Consider the following 19,680-nt stretch of genomic DNA (forward strand, 5'->3'; position numbering starts at 1 on the left):
TCGATTGCTATTAAATTCCCCTCTTTCCATTTGTTGTACATTGTTTTTTTTTTTAAATGTCTAATTGCTGCCTGCACTGTCCCACTGCACCAGGATGGGCTTTTGGCCAAAGTTCTAAGGCAGTGGAACACCTAACTCCCTAAGGCTCCTTTGTAATTTTCATCCTTCATTGGCTTTCTAGGACACATTGAGCTCCAGCTGGTTGGAGGGGACAGTGCCTGCTCAGGACGTGTGGAAGTAAGACATGGAGACACTTGGGCTACAATCTGTGATGCACACTTTGATCTCAAAGCTGCCAGTGTTATCTGTAATGGACTAGAGTGTGGAACAGCTCTATCTATCCCAGGAGGAGCTCATTTCCGAGAAGGACATGGACCAATCTGGACTGAGGAATTCCAGTGTGTAGGGAATGAGTCACACCTCGTGTACTGTCCCAGGATATCACACGGGAGTCAGACGTGCTCACATGCAAATGATGCAAGTGTCATATGCTCACGTAAGAATTTACAAGGTCTCTAAAATCCCAGTGGTGTGTATTCTAGAGTAGGGTGCAGCAAAAAAATGATCTCACTCTGTAGGGAGCTGGGATAACAAAGCTGCTACCAGCTTCCAGTAAAACCTAAACAACTCAATATAATGGGAATGGGTTCAATCCCCCCAACTTTCCTTTCCTTTATTATTTAATATAAAATATCTTAAATGCTCCCTCTCTAAACCCCTTCTCCCTTCTCCCCGGGGCACACAGGGTTCCGTCTGGTGAACGGCAGCACAGCGTGCTCAGGAAGGGTGGAGATCCAGGTTCTTGGTGCCTGGGGAACCCTCTGTGACTCACGCTGGGATTTACCAGACGCCAACGTGCTCTGTCGTCAGCTCGACTGCGGATTCGCTGTATCAAACCCAGGAGGAGGGTATTTTGGGAAGGGAACTGGCTCTGTCTGGACAGACACATTTCACTGCAAAGGGACTGAAACCCATTTGGGCCATTGCCCTGTTACTGCCCTGGGGGCCTCTCAGTGCTCACACGACAATGATGCCAGTGTGATTTGCTCAGGTAAGTGCAAGAGAGATGCTGGATTAAGGACACCTGCCCCTCAGTGTGTGGTGCTGCCCCAGAGCAGGGGAACCTCAGGACACAGCAAGGGAAGGGGGAGCTAGATCCTAAAGCACAGAAAATAACAGTAAATGTATTAAAGATAACATTTAAGTCAATAATATCATCAGAAAAGAACAGTTGTGACTGGGGAAAGCCCTGGATTCTCCAGTAAAAACATCAGCAACTCTGTCCTCACGTAGGGCAGCGGAGCAGGGGCAGCACTTTGTCCTTCGGGTTACATCAATGTCACCGATTCATTGTCCCCAGCCTTCTCCAATAGTAATTAGAGGGGGAGCTGGTAGTGACTCCCAATATGGAGCTTGCTTCACACTTTCTATGATAAAATATTCTCGGCACCTTCTTGAGAAGCTCTCGCACCTTCCTTGATGGCTGGAGCCTTGGCAATTTGGGAAGGGGTCAGTGCTGGGGCCAGGGAGGTGCCTTCTCCTCCTGCAGTGAGATTCCTTCCAGGTTTGGCTGAATTATAAACTGCTGAAAATCAGCATTTCCTTTCTCTCACGTGAGTTCCTGGGGGTATTTTTGGTAGCCCACCACAGAGAAAGTAGTGCTTTCACTCACTGAGGTTTTTTTTACTTTTTTCACACTTTTCCAATTGAAAAAACTCCAAAGATTTTTTCCCCGGCTTTCTTCCTTTCTTACACATTTTTACCTTTTTCTAACTTTTTACAGTGGAAGAAAAGATGAGCAGGGGATTGGACTAGATGACCTCCTCAGGTCTCTTCCAGTCCTAATATTCTGATTGTGTGAAAAAATAGAAAGGGAGAGGAAGTGGCAAACCTGTACATCCAAAACCTGGAATGGAAAATTGAATGTTTCATTTACCAAAAGTTGAAACGAATCAATATTTTAGTTAGAGTCCAAACAAAAATTTTCATTCCATTTCCACATCCCAGTATCTCAGATCTGTTTAAAAATTGAAATACTGCACTCAAAATACTTCACAGGAAAAATTTTCGGTTGTTGACCCTCTCTAATATTTAGCTTTTATAAAAATAAATAAACAGCATTATTTAGTTCATTTAGTCAAAGCCAAAGGCACAAGAATTAGAAAATACCAGAATTAAGGTTATCTATATCATGTTAATTCAGTCCCCCACCCTCCCTTCTGCATATACATTATGATACAGTCTAATTGCATGAACATATCCTATTATTCTTACCTACCCCCAGCTCCTGCCTCCTTCAGTGCACAGGGAGGATGGTGCTCAGGGGATGGAGGAGCTGTAGAATATTTCTTTTTATCCTCATCATTCAACCTGTGACCCAGGGCCTTATTCACTCTACAGACCGTACAAACACTGCACTGAATACAGAATTATTCATTTCTTCATTGGCTTTTCTGTTGTGCTCGTTACAGTCGTGTGAGAATGCACCACAAACATTAATGAATTTGTCTTCATAACACCCCAGGAGATAGCAGACTCTTATGAGGTCCATTTCAAAAGTGACTTAGGCACTTAGAAGCCCAAGAATAACATTTTCAAAAGGCCTAAGTGACATAGAGACTTAAATCCTATTTTCTCTAGTAACGTAGGAGCCCAAGAACCATACAGACTTCTCCCTCTTGCTGCCCAAGTCACTTCTGAAAATGGCACTTAGGCTCCTACATCATTTAGGTGCTTTTGAAAATTGTACTTACAACGATTAAAGCCCAAATTCCCAACTCACGACTTATTTGGGGTGATTGGGCTGCAACCTGAGACCCTCAGGGCCTGATTCTCCAGAGTACTCACCATTTCTGCAGAGTTTTATGTGTTCAGAGTACTCTCCAGACATTAATAAAGCCTCACCAAACTCCAGGGAAGTAGGCGGGGAAGTATTATTATTAGCTCCTGTGACAGGTTGGATCACAGAAACCCCTTGGGGGCTGCCACCTGATGTGCCAAGACTACTTCTGCCCCTGCTTTCCCTGCCAGCTTAGGACTCCAGCACCCTGTCTTGCTGAGCCAGACATGCCAGTCTGCTCCAGCACAGACCCAGCGTCTGAAGCACGTGTCCCAAAGCTGCAGACTTAACTGAAAGCAATTTTAGAAGTGTTCTTGTCTTTAACACTCAGATGCCCAACTCCCAATGGGGTCCAAACCCCAAATAAATCCATTTTACCTTGTATAAAGCAGAGAGAGAGAGATGCACAGCTGTTTACCACCACCCCCACCCCCAGTATTAATACATACTCTGGGTTAATTAATAAGTAAAATGTGATTTTATTAAATTCAGAAAGTAGGATTTAAGTGGTTCCAAGTAGTAACAGACAGAACAAAGTGAGTTACCAAGTAAAATAAAATAAAACACGCAAATCTAAGCCGAATACAGATAAAATCTCACCTTCAGAGATGTTTCAATAAGTTTCTTTCACAGACTGGATGCCTACCTAGTCTGGGCACAATCCTTTCCCTGGTACAGCCCTTGTTCCAGCTCAGGTGGTAGCGAGGGGATTTCTCATGATGGCCGCCCCCTTTGTTCTGTTCCACTCACTTATATATCTTTTGCATAAGGCGGGAATCCTTTGTTCCTCTCTGGGTTCCCACCCCTCCTTTTCAATGGAAAAGCACCAGGTTAAAGATGGATTCGAGTTTAGGTGCCATGATCACATGTCACTGTAAGACTTCATTACCTGCTTGCCAGTATACAGGAAGATTTAGAAGTAAAACAGAGCCATCTACAGTCGATTATCCTGGTTAATGGGAGCCATTAAGATTCCAAACCACCATGAATGGCCCACACTGTGCATAACTACAATGGGACCTCAGAGTTATATTTCATATTTCTAGTTTCAGATACACGAGTGATACATTTGTACAAATAGGATGACCACACTAAGTAGATTATAATCTTTGTAATGATACCTTACAAAAGACCTTTTACATGAAGCATATTTCAGTTACATTATATTCACACTCATCAGCATACTTTCACAAAAGCATACAGAGTGCAATGTCACAGCTCCATTTTACAAACGGTAAAACGGAGAGAGAAAAGCAAAGTGACTTGTCCAAGGCCACTCAGTGAGTCAGCAGCGGAGACAGGATAAAACTCAGTGTTTTGACTCGGAGACCTGTGCTCGTTCCACCCGACCTCGCTGCCTGACTGCAGAAGAGCGGAGCAGCCACATCTTGTCTTGAGCCTAGCGGCAGTTGTGAATACTCAGTACTTCTGCAAATCAGACCCCATAAAAACTGGCTTCAGAGACCTGCACAGTATCACCTGTGAAGTCTGCAGCAGAGGCAGGAACAGAACTGAGCTCGACTGAATGACGGTCACTGCTCGAAACAAGAGCATCCTAGTTCTTCCTGCACTCCCCTCCTCTTTCTCCACAGGCCTTCCAGTTTCTAAAGTGAATGAGACAGGGGTCATACAAGCAACAGCCTAATGCTGCACAACCCCGATTTATCCATCCTGGGCACTGAAAGTGGCCAGGGCCCTGTGGGAAAATAATTCACGAGAAAATTAATTTTAATGGCCAGCCAACCTGCTTCCCTTGTGGCTAAATGGAGCCCGTCTTTTGGGTCTATAGATGCATAGAGTTTTAAGACCTAAAAAGGCCATTGTGATCATCTGCTTCTCCTCTCACCACAGGGACCCCTCCTGCTTAATGAAGTTTGAGCTCCCCTCTCTGCCCCATCTTCTCATCCATGTACAGAGTCTCCATAGGGCTTCTTGCCTGGCTGGAACTGGGGTCCTTACAGAGAAACATACTGCAGAAGCCCTGGATTTCAACCTTCTTCCTAATAATGGACACATAGCTTCCAGGACTGTCTCCCACAGAGCCCAGAGTCTCTGGTGCTGTTACACACCATGACTAAGCCTATGTGGCCCTGCCCAGAACTCTCAACAGACATCTACTCTCCTCTTTACAACTGATACCTTTGTACCTTGCGGGTAATTCACCTGGCAGTTCTCCTGCTTCTCTCAGAGGCTGCTACCGGCATTCCTACCTGAATTCCCTGCAGCCCTGCCCTGCCTCTCCTAACTAGCTACCCAGCCCAGACCCTGGTTCTCGGAGGGAACTCCTCAGCAATTGCTGGAAGGAGAATTCCTTCTAAGGAAAAACACCTGGTCCCTTCCATACGAGCTCCATCTGCCGTGATCCCATCCGGCCTTCCTGCGGAGCTGTGGTACCCAGTTATATCCATGAGCCTCCTCGGAAAGCCCCAGATCTACTCTCTACCCTCACACTACACTAGCGGCATACCTAGGACAGGAAACTTGGGTGGGCCCCAGCTTTCCAGGGTGGGCAGTGACGGGAGGAGCAGAGGGAGGGGTGCAGGAGGAATCCGGTGCCCTGGGAAGGGGGCAGGAGGAAGGGGGGCTCTCCTCCCTCCACCCCTTCCAGCCGAGCCTTACCGCTCAGCAGGCACCCAAAGCTGAGGCTGCTCGGGGCACACAGGCTGCGGGGCGTGCCTAGGGTAACCAGATAGGAAATGTGAAAAATTGGACAGGTAGTGGGAGGTAATAGGCGCCTACATAAGAAAAAGCCCCAGATATCAGGACTTTCCCTATAAAATCGGGACATCTGGTCACCTAGGCGTGTATTTTGGGCAAAGTGGGGTCCCACTAGGACTCAAGCTCTGCTCACCCTTCCCAACCCTGGCTCAGTGTCCGTCAGCCCAGCCACATCCCTTTCCTGCCGGTGCCGGGAGCTGCTGCCCCGGTCTCTGGCCCCAGCACTTGCCCCACCCAGACCTGCCCTCACGAGGCACACCCCCTGCGGGGCTAGTGCTGGGGTCAGAGACCAGGGAAGCAGTGCACGGCGCTGGCAGGAGAAAGATGCGGCCAGACTGACGGACACCAAGCTGGGGGTAGGAGTCCCAGCCTGTGGATTCGGGGGCTCCGGCCCTGATTTGGGTGGGCCTGGATGATCACTGGGTGGGCCACAGCCCACGCATGGCTACACCCCTGCACTACACTAGCTGCATGCAGGCAGTCTCCTGGTCCAGTCTTAGGGTGAACTCCTGGCTCCGTTGAAGTCAATGGAGGTTTTACCATTGCCGTCAGTGGGGCCAGGATTTCACTCTTCGCCTTGAAATGTTATTTGGCTACCAAGATCCTTGAGCTGGTTGGATCCAGTGCGCACACACTGCACCCGTCAGGTTGCCATACTAGTACATACTGTACCCGACACAGCCAGTGGGTGTGCCCTGCACTGACTCTGCTGTTGTCTTTTAACATGGTCAGTCTCTCCTGGCTGCACCTGGGTCTGAACTCGGGGAGTAATTCCTAACTTACCACCTTGCTGTAGGACTCTCTGATTCTGAGACACACGGAAAGACTGAGATTCACATCCCAAGGGAGTCACAATATTCACCAACAAAGCACGTCCCCTTCCCCGCCCCACACACAACCTGCTTCTTGTGCTATGAATTGATCAGCAGGAATCTCATGTTGGATTCAGAGATGACACCACACTTCAGGGGACAGCTCCAGTTAGAACCACCAGTGCCGGGAACTATCTAACACTAGGAGCTCCTGCACTGGATCTACGTGAACCAAGAAAGTTGCCACTTGCTGAGCAAAGATCAGAGGGAGCTAAGGGAATTTACCAATAATAACCTGTTCCTGACCACCATGAATCCTGCTCTTCCATTGGCCAAACTCCCTCAAGGCAAACTTGCCTAAATCATTCACGACCCACCTGCTAAGTGCTTGTGCAGACACCATTCACTGGCTTCCAGGCATTTAAGCCTGGATAAAGTGACTACAAACCTCAGCAGCCATTCCACCACCACACACAGAGACTATTTTCCCAATCAGTAATCAGCAGGAATTCCCTCGCTCACTCATTTAGAGAGTCCGTTGGCAAGCCCTTGTGTCAAGCTCAGAGTTTTAAAATCCTTGCAGCACCTTCCACTTTTAGATTCACAGGAATAAGTGTCTTCTGACAGAGGTTGTTCTCTTCAACACTGTGACACACTCTGATCACTGGCTTATACCTTCTTATTGAGAAATAGTCCACAATTTCATGTGCATTATTTCTAGTGTATAAGAGAGAATGTTATTCAGTGTGTTTCCCATCTCTCCTGAGCCCAGGTCACTCTGAATCACTCAGACTGCTGAACGGAGAGAGCCGGTGTGATGGGAGAGTTGAGATTTCCCTCCGTGGTGTGTGGGGCAGAGTGCTGGATGACCAGTGGGACATGGACGATGCCAGCGTGGTGTGCAGGGAGCTCCAGTGCGGAGTCGCTGAGAAAGCTTTTATCCCCCCGAAGTCTGAGAATGGAACGGGCCCCGTGGGGCTGAGAAGGGTCCAGTGTGCAGGAAATGAGACTCATCTGACTCTCTGTGACATCTCCACGTCTGAGACAGCCCAGGCAGGAATTGCTGAGGATGTTGGTGTCCTTTGCTCAGGTGATTCATTTCCAAATCTCACAAACATTTTCTGTTCAGCAGGAAAATACATATTAACAGCTGTGATCTATCCCTGCAGGGAGCCGGCGGATCAGACTGGTGAATGGGACAGGTCGCTGTGCCGGGAGAGTGGAGATTTATTACAATGGCAGCTGGGGGACAGTCTGTGATGATTCCTGGGATCTGTCAGACTCCAATGTCGTTTGCAAACAACTGGGATGTGGACGTGCCATCAATGCAACTGTCTCTGCTCATTATGGGCAAGGATCCGGGCAGATCTGGCTGGACGATGTGAACTGCTCTGGGAACGAATCCAATCTCTGGGCATGTCCTTCCGGGGGCTGGGGCCAGCACAACTGCAGACACAAAGAGGACGCAGGAGTTCTCTGCTCAGGTCTGTTCTGGGAATGCTCACGTGAGCCTGGTTACCAGGGGATTAAATGGAGGGGGCAGATGTTTAAGGAGATTGCTGAGACAGACACTGTCACTGACTGTCTCTGCCTCCCTTTCCCTTCTGTAACTGCCTACCAGGATCACCATTAGAAAGTCCTCAGCTCCCACCCAGAGGTGTTGGAGATATTGCAAGATTTCCCTTAGAATGCTAGAAGGCTGCATCTCAGGTATTTCAAGGAGATTGTATCATGGAAAGCAGTGACTGAAAAGGATGTAGGGTCCTAGTGGAGAAATAACTGAACATGAGCTCCCAGTGCAGTGTGTGGCAAAACGGGCTAATGCGAACCTTGGATCTATAAACAGGGGAGTAGTGAGTAGGAGTGTGGACTAAATTTTACTGTTGTACATGATGCTGGTGAGACAGATACTGGAATACTGTGTCCAGTTCTTATGTCCACAAAAATTGGAGCAGAGAAGAGCCACAAAAGTGATCTGATGAATAAAAGCCTTACGATGAGAGATTTCAGATGCTGAATCTGTTTAGCTTATCAAAACGATCAAGAGGTAACTTGATTACAGGGCATAAGTCCCTTCACAAGGAGAACATACCACTTCCTAAAGGGCTCTTTAATCTAATGCAGAAAGGCAGAACAAGAGTCGATGGCTAGAAGCTGAAACCAGACAAATTCAGATCAGAAATAAGGCCCAGGTTTTTAACAGGGAGGATGATTAACCATCGGAACTAACTACCAGGGAAATGGTGCATTCTACATCTCTTGAAGTCTTCCTGTCTAGACTGGATGCCTTTCTGGAAGCTATGCTTACGTCAAACTCAAGTTATTAGGCTCTATGCAGCTGTTTTACAGAAGGTCAGACTATTTGATCTCATGATCCCTGTCACACTGTCTGGAGAGGCTCACGGCACTGAGTGCCCACCTCAGGGCAGATGGTGAGAAACAAGGCAATACCCCAAACTGCTGGTGTGTTCTATAAGTAGATTTCACCAAGCCTGTAACAGATGTGAACTCCTGAACCAATGTTCCCTCTAATTTTTACATCCATGTGCGGAATGAATTTTGTTCTGTGCACCAGTCTAGAGGTGATGTGTGGTGGGGTTGGGGCTGAGGGGTTCAGAGTGTGGGAGGCAACTCAGGGCTGGGGCAGAGGGTGGCTGTGCACAGGGTGAGGGCTCTGACTGGGGGTGCGAGCTCTGGGGTGGGGCCAGGGATGAGGGGTTTGTAGTTCTGGCTGCCCTGGGGCTGCAGCGGGAAGAGAGGACTCCCCCAAGGCCTCTCTTGCTGCAGCAGCCTGGGGCCAGGGGAGAGGCACCTCTCCCCACTGCGTCAGCTCCAGGGCTGGGGAAGAGGTGCCTCTCCAGTCTAGGCCCCTGTGGCTGCGTGCCTATGTGGCCTTTGATAGCCTTCTGTGCATCCATATGGCCACGCAGCTCAGAGGGAACTTAGTCCTGGATCACTGTATCTATCTTGCCATGGAGTCACAGACCGTCCCCTTAGACTCTCCAGTCTATTGTCACCCAAACAAACTGGACTAAGTGATAAGTGGTCACTTACACCAAAAATCACATCACATTCAGGTTTCTTCCAATCCCAAGAGACCAGCCACTTACTCAGATCACTTGGTACCCTGGATCTTACACCAAAGACAATGCCTGTAGCCAATCCTGTAATAAACTATATACAGGTTTATTCATTAGGAAAAAGAAATAAAATGGCTGTTTACACGGTTAAAGCAAGCAATCGTCTACACACAAATGAGTTACCATTTATATCCTCGGAGTGACAGAGTTGTAGTGATCTGTCAAGTCCAAATGTCCTTCAGCGCTGATCCAAGGGTAACCCCTTGGGGTCTCGGGCTTCAGTTTGGATTCTTTAGCCCTGTCAAATTCAAACAGCCAAAAAGATGAAAAATCTTCCCATCTATTATTTTTATTTCCCTCTTCCAGCCTTCAAATCAATGGGATAAGACCTTCTGCATGTACTACATGCAGGGGATGGATGGTGGGGATCATTCCCGTGCCTGAGTTCATAAGTTCAGAGCAAACATTTTCAGTTATAAAGCAAAACTTACATATGTTCTTGTTGCATAGATCACAGACATTACAAGTGAGATTAATGCCTGCAGCAACTAACCAGCATTTCATAAAGTCTAAACACTCAATACATTCTTTCAAGACTAATACCTGTTTTCAGCAAAACTAACACACATGTGACCCTGCCTGGTCTCCAGCTACGAGATTGTAAGTTTTCAGCCAAGGCCTGCAGCCTGGGCAAGAGCTGGCATCTGGCCTGACAATGTCACAATCCTTCCCAGCCTTTATCTATTACAATCTGTATGTAGCCGCTGGTAAATGGTGGCCTTCCAGAGACGCCCACTGTATTTCGAAGGGGCCTGTGGTGTCTAAAAGAGTCTCTTACTCTTGGAGTGGTTCTCTAGCCGTTGCTCCTGCAGAATGATGCACAGGATCGTTAGCAATCGCTGGGATTTCACTCTTCACACCCCAGTTCATTTCAGAATCAAATGATTTAAATTCCCTTTTTTTCCATTTTCTTCTAGAGTTCACAGATCTGAGGCTGGTGAGCGACAGTGACTGTGCAGGGCGGCTGGAGGTTTTCTACAATGGGACGTGGGGCAGTGTTTGCTCCAATCAGATGTCTGGAGTCACCCCAGCAATTGTCTGCAAACAGCTGAACTGTGGGGACGGAGGGCAGATTGCAAGAGACTTTGAATATGGACCAGGTTCTGGTCCCAGGTGGCTGGACCACGTTGCATGCAGTGAGCAGCACAGCTCCCTCTGGCAGTGCCCGTCAGAGCCCTGGGATCCAAAGTCGTGTGATAACCGAGCAGAAGAGACCCATATTTCTTGTACTGGTAATTCTGAAACTACCTGCATGCGGGCGTGCAAACCCACATGTAAACGATGAGTTTAATTAATTGAAAGGTTAGGATAGAACTTTTGTTGTTGTTCACATCTCAGTGTAGGCAGATTTAAATTCTCAACACAAGATACAAACATATTTTCATGATGTTTTATAGGAACAATCATTTGTCTGATTAACAACAAACATGGAAGTTAATCAATTAATCTTAAAAGAGACCGGTGTTCGACACTGCGATAAGGTAGTCTGAGAGCCAAGAAAAGCCTCTCCCTAGAGACCATCATGAGGCAGCTCTGTGGTTATTAATCCTTTTGGGATGAACACTCAGAGGTGGGCCCAGGCTGTGCAATTTGGGTCAGAACTGGAATCCCCCACAAGTCTGGGTGCATGTCGGCCTGTGTGTCTGAGTAACAGCTGAATAGCAAATTAATTAAGTATTAAATGACCCAGAGTTCACATTTCAGTTCCCACAGTGCTGAAATTAGGGGTTTAAAATACAGATAAATTCTACTCCCACCTCACAGACACAACCCAGTGCATTCACCTCAGCTTTTTCTCTCCATAGGAAAAAAACCAAAACCAACTCAGACCCTGTTTGCCGAATGCCCGAACTCTCCCAGCTGCACAGGTATCTCTGCTTCTCACTGTCTCCCTCTTGGTCCCTAAGTTGTCCCAGTAACATGTGAGGTTTCTGCATTTCTAGACCAGGAGAAATTACGCATCGTGGGAGGAGAGGACAGGTGCTCGGGGAGAGTGGAGGTTTGGTACCGTGGCTTCTGGGGAACAGTTTGTGATGACTTCTGGGACATGGCGGATGCTAACGTTGTGTGTAAACAACTGGGCTGTGGATCTGCTCTATCTGCCCTGGGCGAGGCTGCATTCGGCGAGGGGACTGGTTCCATCTGGGTGGAGACGTTGAATTGCAGAGGGACAGAGTCATCTCTCTGGGACTGTCCTGCCAAGCCCTGGGGTGAGAGCAACTGTGGTCATAAGGAAGATGCTGCCGTGAATTGCTCAGGTGAGTGACAGGAGATGTTTCTGCTACATGCTGTAATATTCAGGGAAAAGGATGGTTTAGCCCACCCATCCCCTTTGGTCCCAGACCAGGCCCTCCCATCTCCTGTGTGCTGGAGCATCCTGGATGTTGAGGGGTGGAACCTTTGTGGGGTCAGACTGGCTCAGGCACCAGCCCACATAGCCCCTGCATCCATTACAGGCCCCACTGTGCTGGTTTGTTATGAGAGTCCTCATTGCTGCACAGAGCACAAGGGACTTGGGCCCTAAATCACTAACAAACAGGCCCTGTGCTGCTGTGAGGGAGTCTGTGGAGGTGACAGCTGGAGACAACCAGGGACTCTCAGAGGTGAGGATCCCCCCGGGAACAAACAAGTCACCTCCCCCTTGCTACAGGTTTGTGGGCTCCCACGACTCTCACAGGCTAATCTCTCCCTGTCGCTTGTTCATTTCCATCCAGCTCCCCCGCGCCGCCCTCCGACCGACAGTGGGAGAGTCACGGTGCCCGTGGTCATCTGCATTATCCTGGGGGCCCTGCTCTGCCTGGTCTTAATCATCCTGGGGGCGCAGGTGCGAAGTGCCAGGGCACAGCTCAGAGGTGGGTCCTGATTGGTGTCACTGTGTGAAATGCTTCTGCAATAGCAGGGGGGCTGCAGGGTGTCAGGGTGAGGGGCGATACCAGGCTGGGTGGGGTGGCCAAGGGTGCCTGTTAACGCCTCTCTCTTTTACTATTTCATTAACTGTCTGGCAGTGGAACAGCCCAGCCATGAAATCTGGAGATGATACTGGCTAGGGACCTTTACAGTTTCAGAGAAACGGCATCTGTATCCCCACCCGCCCTCACCCTCCGGTGATCCACTCCAGGAGTGTCTACTCAGGCCTCCTGCTGTCACCTGTCTCTGGGTGGGAACCCCCTGTCCCATCTCATTGCGGCCAGGGGTTTTTAAGACTGCACAGCCCCCTGCCTTCCACTGTGATACCCCCAGCAAACCAGTCTGCCTACAGGCCAGCCCCCATGCTGTGCTTTCTCCCCAAGGTCTATGAGCAGGGCATTGCCAGCAGTTACAAGTTACCACCCAGCTCTCTCTCGGCAGATTACACCTTATTCCGAGGATAAAAGTGTGACAGAGAAAACATTAAAAACAATAAAAATTCCTCCACACTTGCTGAACATACCAGAATTCACCCATCTTCCTCATGGGCAGCCTGGTAGACCAACATCCCTCCAACGATTCAGTGTTGGGATCCCCATGGACAGAAGGTCCTGCCCATTGCAGAATCAAAATGAAGGCCCTGAGTATTTTTAAACTCAGCCTTTCATATCAGAAGCCCTCCTTTGTCTCTTGGTCTCTGGTAACCCAGTTTGAACCAGTTTGTATAAACCACCCTGAAGGTTTTTACCTTTCTGGAGTTGTTTACAATCTCAGTGATTTACCTTAATCATCCACCCACCCACACACACACACTCAGTGTTTTTTCTTCCTGGAGGAGCTGTGGTAACCCTCCGACATGCAGTAGAACATAAACCATTCATAGCTTTAATACAGTGATTCCCAAAGATACTGCCTGGAGCTGCAGTATCTGCCACAGGGAGGGGATCTGAATATCATGAGGAGAGACATCATGGAAAAGGGACCTAGAGAAATTGGAAATATTGTCAAGGGAAAAAGGTGTATAAAAATAGAGCTGTGGTAAATAGTTGTGAAGAGAGTGATCCAGTAGAAAAGACAATCTTAGTTAGGAGAAGTGTGGGAAAGGAGCATTTTACTGTCTTGTACACAAAGCTGGCACTTGTAGGGGATTTTACATCTATAACACACTTTATACAAACATTAGCTACCAGCTCCTTGGCAAGAAGATAGAGGATGGGACTGCCATCAACATACATGTAACAGTCACAACTTTGCAGTAAGACAATGACTATAATCAGATCTCATGCTTCAGGGCTTCAGCCAGTCTCCTGCAGGGGTCAGGAAGGAATTCTGGGAAGACCCATCTTTGTGTTTTGTTTTGCTTCGTTTTGTTTCTTGCCCTCCTCTGAAGCATCAGGCATTAGCTACAGAGGGATATGTGTCACTGAATGGGCTGGAACAGTCCTCTGAGGTGATACAGAGAAACCTCTTTCGAAGATAGGTGGGTGGTGTGTCTTTTCCACATGTTCAGGGTCAAACCAATTGTCAGATTTGGGGTCAGGAAGAAATTTCCCCCCAGGTCAGATTGGCAAAAAGGGACCTTGGGGGATTTTCCTCTTCCTCTGAAACATGGAGCGTGGATCACCTGCCAGGATTATCAAGGCATCTCTCAAGTAATCAGTTCCCTGCCACTGTGGGACCATTGGGCATTGGTGGTACCTTACTCACTCCTGCTTTCTGCCTGTGGCACACAATAGTTTATTCTCCTGAGGACTGAAATGCTTTACTCTAAGTGCATCTTTGGGCTCAAATCTAGGAGTATCTGGGTGAAATGCAGGTTGCCTGTATTATACAGGAGGTCAGACTAGATGTTCTAATGGTCCCTTCTGGCCTTAAACTCGATGAAAAAAAAGAGGTTCTCACCATTTTGCAGAGAAACACCTGCCTGGGGGAAGAATTATTTAAGCTGCTCCAAAGGGGAATAGCCAGAAATAATGAGATGAGATTAAAAAACATTTAAGATGAATGTGAGGAAGCTTCCTGACAGCGAATTAGCCCTGGGAAGCATCATCAAAGGGCTGTTGTGGAAAGAAACCCTGTCACCTGGCTCATTTAAATTCCAGCACTGGGAATGTGCGGTAGGGTTCAGGTTCACACTGGGTCCATGGGGAGAGGCTGGATGATCCCATAGTATTTCCCATCTCTGGTTTCAATGACCCTGTGCGAACCCTGCCCTTTGTTTTCAGGCTCCAGAAGACCCTTGGATCCCTTCTCTGAGGCCGTGTACGAGGAGATTGATTATAACCTGATGAGAAAAAAGCAGGAGATGTTCAGTCGCTCAGGTCAGTGGGTCTCACTCTTAACAGAGAGCAGCTTTCTAATGCCCTGTCCATCTGAGGCCCTGACCCAGAGTTAAATCACTGCAGCTTCAGCCCTGTGAGCTTGTCACTAGAGCTGGGCACAAGTCTCCGTTATGAAATGTTTTGGTGAAAAATGGAGATTCAGAGACACCCAAACATTTCACAAATTCCTGTCAATTTCACCCAATTGTTCCAAATACACACAGAATGATTCATTTCATTTCGACACTTTCGAAAGAAAACATTTTGTTTTTTTCAATTGGATATTATTTTTCCATAAGAAATTTCCTTTAATATTACCGGAATGAAAACAAATAAACAAAAATTAACAAATGTCCAAAAGAACACCAAATGGTTTCATTCAACCTTAAACTTTTTTTTTACTTTTGCATTTCCCAAAAATTGCCCAAAAAAAGTCATTTTGGGCTCAACTCAAAACAATCTTATGTTTTGCTTTTTCCCCGCAATGGTCAGAAAACCAAACCACCTGGTTTTTTTGCCAAGCTCTAGCTGTGGGAGCTGGGTCTGTGGTGAGACCAGCAGTTACTCATGTAGACTGAGAGAGATGGGTTTCCTTCCCACCGTACACTGAGTGTCCCAGTTCTAGGGACAATTAATTTCCCATCTGCCCGTCCTGCAGCCTTGGCGTGTAACCAGTGAGGGGTCAGGAAAGCGACTGTCTGGGGCAGGCTAAACTATCATTTGAAAACTTCTTTGGAGCACTGGAGCAGGGGATGTTCTTTGCCCCCCTCCCACCGCAGCCACTGGTCTGCTGTGTCAGCTCCCTCCTGCCCCCGGAGCAGAGAGATCAGCCCAGGAGAGCCTCATGAGTTTGAGTCCCAGCCCTTTTATCCTTTGTGCCATTTTGTCTCAATGTCTGATGGGAACATCCTGCCCAAGGGCTCTGCTGTGGTGGGGCTCTGGGAACATGCTCAGGGCATCTCCCAGCATCACTGCCAAGATGGTTACAGGGAATCAGAAAAAGAAAAGGGGTGCTTGTGGCACCTTAGAGACGAACAAATTTATGAATCACAGACTCTGCTTTGGGCCTTTCTTGGTTTAATCTGGAAACACCACGGAGAGCTGATCGACTGATTCATGGGGGAGGTGGGTATTTACCCTTAAGAAGGGGGAGTCCCCTCTGTGGCTGAGGAGGCCAGGAGAATTGTGGAACTTCCCTGGACCAGCAGCCAGAGACGGGCCTTTCACTCACCACAGCATCCTTCAGGTCAGATTGTATCATCCCCTCAGTCACATTTACCACAATAACATGGAGATTTCTCTTGGGGAGTCTGTGTCAGGCTCTCACTACTCGGAGTTGCTGTGAGTCACCATGTCCTGTAGAGGAAGGTATAGACTGAGACTGGAAATCCTGCTCCAGGCCCCAGATGTGTTCCCAGTCCCACAGTTGTGCTGTTCTCACTGTGATGAATTTCTGGTTCTCGTCTCTCCAGTCTCCTATTCAGATGATTCAGTGACGAAGCTGCAGTATTACACCGGGGACAGCGAGGGGGAAAATGATCCTGGATCAGAACAAGGTAATGGGGGAGGGGCAGACTCAGGCCAAGAGACCCAAATCTGGGCAGAGAAATGAATTTCTATCACACTTTCTGCAATCGCAGCCATTTCCCCTCACACGGTTCCCATTTTACACAGTCGGGTCTGATCCCATTGAACAGGATTTCTGTCAGAATCTCAGGATGGGAACATGTGACCATCTGCTGAGCACACACCCCTGGGAGTGACTCCCAGTGACCTCCCCAGGTGAGGAGGAGACGGGTGAGTCTCTTTGGGTGGAGGCGTCAGTGCCCAGCAGGGCTAGTCTCTTGTCCCCAAGAGAGAGAGGAATCAATCATAGAATCATAGAATATCAGGGTTGGAAGGGACCTCAGGAGGTCATCTAGTCCAACCTCCTGCTCAAAGCAGGACCAATCCTCAACTAAATCATCCCAGCCAGGGCTTTGTCAAGCCTGACCTTAAAAACTTTGAAGGAAGGAGATTCCACCACCTCCCTAGGTAACGCATTCCAGTGTTTCACCACCCTCCTAGTGAAAAAGTTTTTCCTAATATCCAACCTAAACCTCCCCCACTGCAACTTGAGACCATTACTCCTTGTTCTGTCATCAGCTACCACTGAGAACAGTCTAGATCGATCCTCTTTGGAACCCCCTTTCAGGTAGTTGAAATCAGCTATCAAATCCCCCCTCATTCTTCTCTTCCGCAGACTAAACAAGCCCAGTTCCCTCAGCCTCTCCTCATAAGTTATGTGTTCCAGTCCCCTAATCATTTTTGTTGCCCTCCTCTGGACTCTTTCCAATTTTTCTACATCCTTCTTGTTGTGTGGGGCCCAAAACTGGACACAGTACTCCAGATGAGGCCTCACCAATGTCGAATAGAGGGGAACAATCACGGCTCTTGATCTGCTGGCAATGCCCCTACGTATACATCCCAAAATACCATTGGCCTTCTTGGCAACAAGGGCACACTGTTAACTCATATCCAGCTTCTTGTCCACTGTAACCCCTAGGTCCTTTTCTGCAGAACTGCTGCCTAGCCATTCGGTCCCTCGTCTGTAGCGGTGCATGGGATTCTTCCGTCCTAAGTGCAGGACTCTGCACATGTCCTTGTTGAACCTCATCAGATTTCTTTTGGCCCAATCCTCTAATTTGTCTAGGGCCCTCTGTATCCTATCCCTACGCTCCAGCGTATCTACCTCTCCTTCCAGTTTAGTGTCATCTGCAAACTTGCTGAGGGTGTAATCCACACCATCCTCCAGATCATTTATGAAGATATTGAACAAAACCGGCCCGAGGACCGACCCTTGGGGCACTCCACTTGATACCGGCTGCCAACTAGACATGGAGCCATTGATCACTACCCGTTGAGCCCAACAATCTAGCCAACTTTCTATCCACCTTATAGTCCATTCATCCAGCCCATACTTCTTTAACTTGCTGGCAAGAATACTGTGGGAGACCGTGTCAAAAGCTTTGCTAAAGTCAAGGAACAACACGTCCACTGCTTTCCCCTCATCCACAGAGCCAGTTATCTCATCATACAAGGCAATTAGATTAGTCAGGCCTGACTTGCCCTTGGTGAATCCATGCTGACTGTTCCTGATCAATTTCCTCTCCTCTAAGTGCTTCAGAATTGATCCTTGAGGACCTGCTCCATGATTTTTCCAGGGACAGAGGTGAGGCTGACTGGCCTGTAGTTCCCAGGATCCTCCTTCTTCCCTTTTTTAAAGATGGGCACTACATTAGCCTTTTTCCAGTCGTCCGGGACTTCCCCCAATCACCATGAGTTTTCAAAGATAATGGCCAATGGCTCTGCAGTCACATCCGCCAACTCCTTTAGCACTCTCGGATGCAGTGGATACTTGTGCTCATCCAGCTTTTCTAAATAGTCCCGAACCACTTCTTTCTCCACAGAGGGCTGGTCGCCTCCTCCCCATGCTATGCTGCCCAGTGCAGTAGTCTGGGAGCTGACCTTGTTCGTGAAGACAGAGGCAAAAAAAGCATTGAGTACATTAGCTTTTTCCACATCCTCTCTCACTAGGTTGCCTCCCTCATTCAGTAAGGGGCCCACACTTTCCTTGACTTTCTTCTTGTTGCTAACATACCTGAAGAAATCCTTCTTGTTACTCTTAACATCTCTTGCTAGCTGCAACTCCAGGTGTGATTTGGCCTTCCTGATTTCACTCCTGCGTCCCCGAGCAATGATTTTATACTCTTCCCTGGTCATTTGTCCAATCTTCCACTTCTTGTAAGCTTCTTTTTTGTGTTTAAGATCAGCAAGGATTTCACTGTTAAGCCAAGCTGGTCGCCTGCCATATTTACTATTCTTTCTACACATCGGGATGGTTTGTCCCTGTAACCTCAGTAAGGATTCTTTAAAATACAGCCAGCGCTCCTGGACTCCTTTCCCCCTCATGTTATTCTCCCAGGGGATCCTGCCCATCAGTTCCCGGAGGGAGTCAAAGTCTGCTTTTCTGAAGTCCAGGGTCTGTATTCTGCTGCTCTCCTTTCTTCCCTGTGTCAGGATCCTGAACTTGACCATCTCATGGTCACTGCCTCCCAGGTCCCCATCCACTTTTGCTTCCCCTTCTAATTCTTCCCAGTTTGTGAGCAGCAGGTCAAGAAGAGCTCTGCCCCTCGTTGGTTCCTCCAGCACCTGCACCAGGAAATTGTCCCCTACACTTTCCAATAACTTCCTGGATTGTCTGTGCACCGCTATATTGCTCTCCCAGCAGAGCTCAGGGTGATTGAAGTCTCCCATGAGAACCAGGGCCTGTGATCTAGTAACTTCCGTGAGTTGCCGAAAGAAAGCCTCGTCCACCTCATCCCCCTGGTCCGGTGGTCTATAGCAGATTCTCACCACGACATCACCCTTGTTGCTCACATAAGATTGTCCTATGTTATAATTACAGATGGGCTCAGCCCAACTCACTGATCCAAACCCACCAGAACTTTGTGGGAGGGGGGATTTGCAGATTCTGACCCCAGCTTCGGATCTCAGTTTTGGGGCTGGCACCTGTCGCTATAACAGGCTGAAGCAAAATCCTGGACCTGAACTTCCCGGCCTGGCCCCATCTCTAATTATAAACAGGGCGGCATTTCTACCCCAGCTGCTCTCAAAAGAGTCCATGATTTGGGCCCTGTGGGAGTTTAACCTGCGGCTGGGTGGGGGAGACACTGAGCAGATGAGCCAGTTCTGCTGAGAAGCTGGAGCGCTGCCAAGCTGAGCCCTGGGCTGCCTGAAAGGCTAATGGAGAGCAGGAGCTCACAAAGGATCAGGCCAGTGATCTCCCAGTGGGAGCTTTAATTCCTACAGAGGGGAGGTTCCCCCTCCCCAGTGAAACAGGAAAATTCAAACCTGTCTGCAGAGATCAGCTGGATTCACACAGGCCGGCTCTGGCCTGGCAG

At 48.3% G+C, this 19,680-nt stretch overlaps 1 protein-coding gene across 1 annotated transcript in view; it reads left to right on the plus strand.

Moving 5' to 3' along the window:
• The window catches only part of LOC142069403 (antigen WC1.1-like), a 49,846-nt gene that overhangs the window by 27,410 nt on the left and 2,756 nt on the right, over nt 1-19,680 (plus strand). The window contains exons 3-12 of the mRNA XM_075120328.1: nt 182-496; nt 746-1,051; nt 7,142-7,459; nt 7,539-7,853; nt 10,427-10,741; nt 11,315-11,377; nt 11,453-11,767; nt 12,224-12,361; nt 14,642-14,737; nt 16,210-16,293. Of these exons, the coding sequence (XP_074976429.1) occupies nt 182-496; nt 746-1,051; nt 7,142-7,459; nt 7,539-7,853; nt 10,427-10,741; nt 11,315-11,377; nt 11,453-11,767; nt 12,224-12,361; nt 14,642-14,737; nt 16,210-16,293 (2,265 nt within the window). The remainder of the gene's footprint in view (nt 1-181; nt 497-745; nt 1,052-7,141; nt 7,460-7,538; nt 7,854-10,426; nt 10,742-11,314; nt 11,378-11,452; nt 11,768-12,223; nt 12,362-14,641; nt 14,738-16,209; nt 16,294-19,680) is intronic.

The sequence above is a fragment of the Caretta caretta genome, chromosome 1 (assembly GCF_965140235.1).
Source record: "Caretta caretta isolate rCarCar2 chromosome 1, rCarCar1.hap1, whole genome shotgun sequence".
Lineage (NCBI taxonomy): Eukaryota > Metazoa > Chordata > Testudines > Cheloniidae > Caretta > Caretta caretta.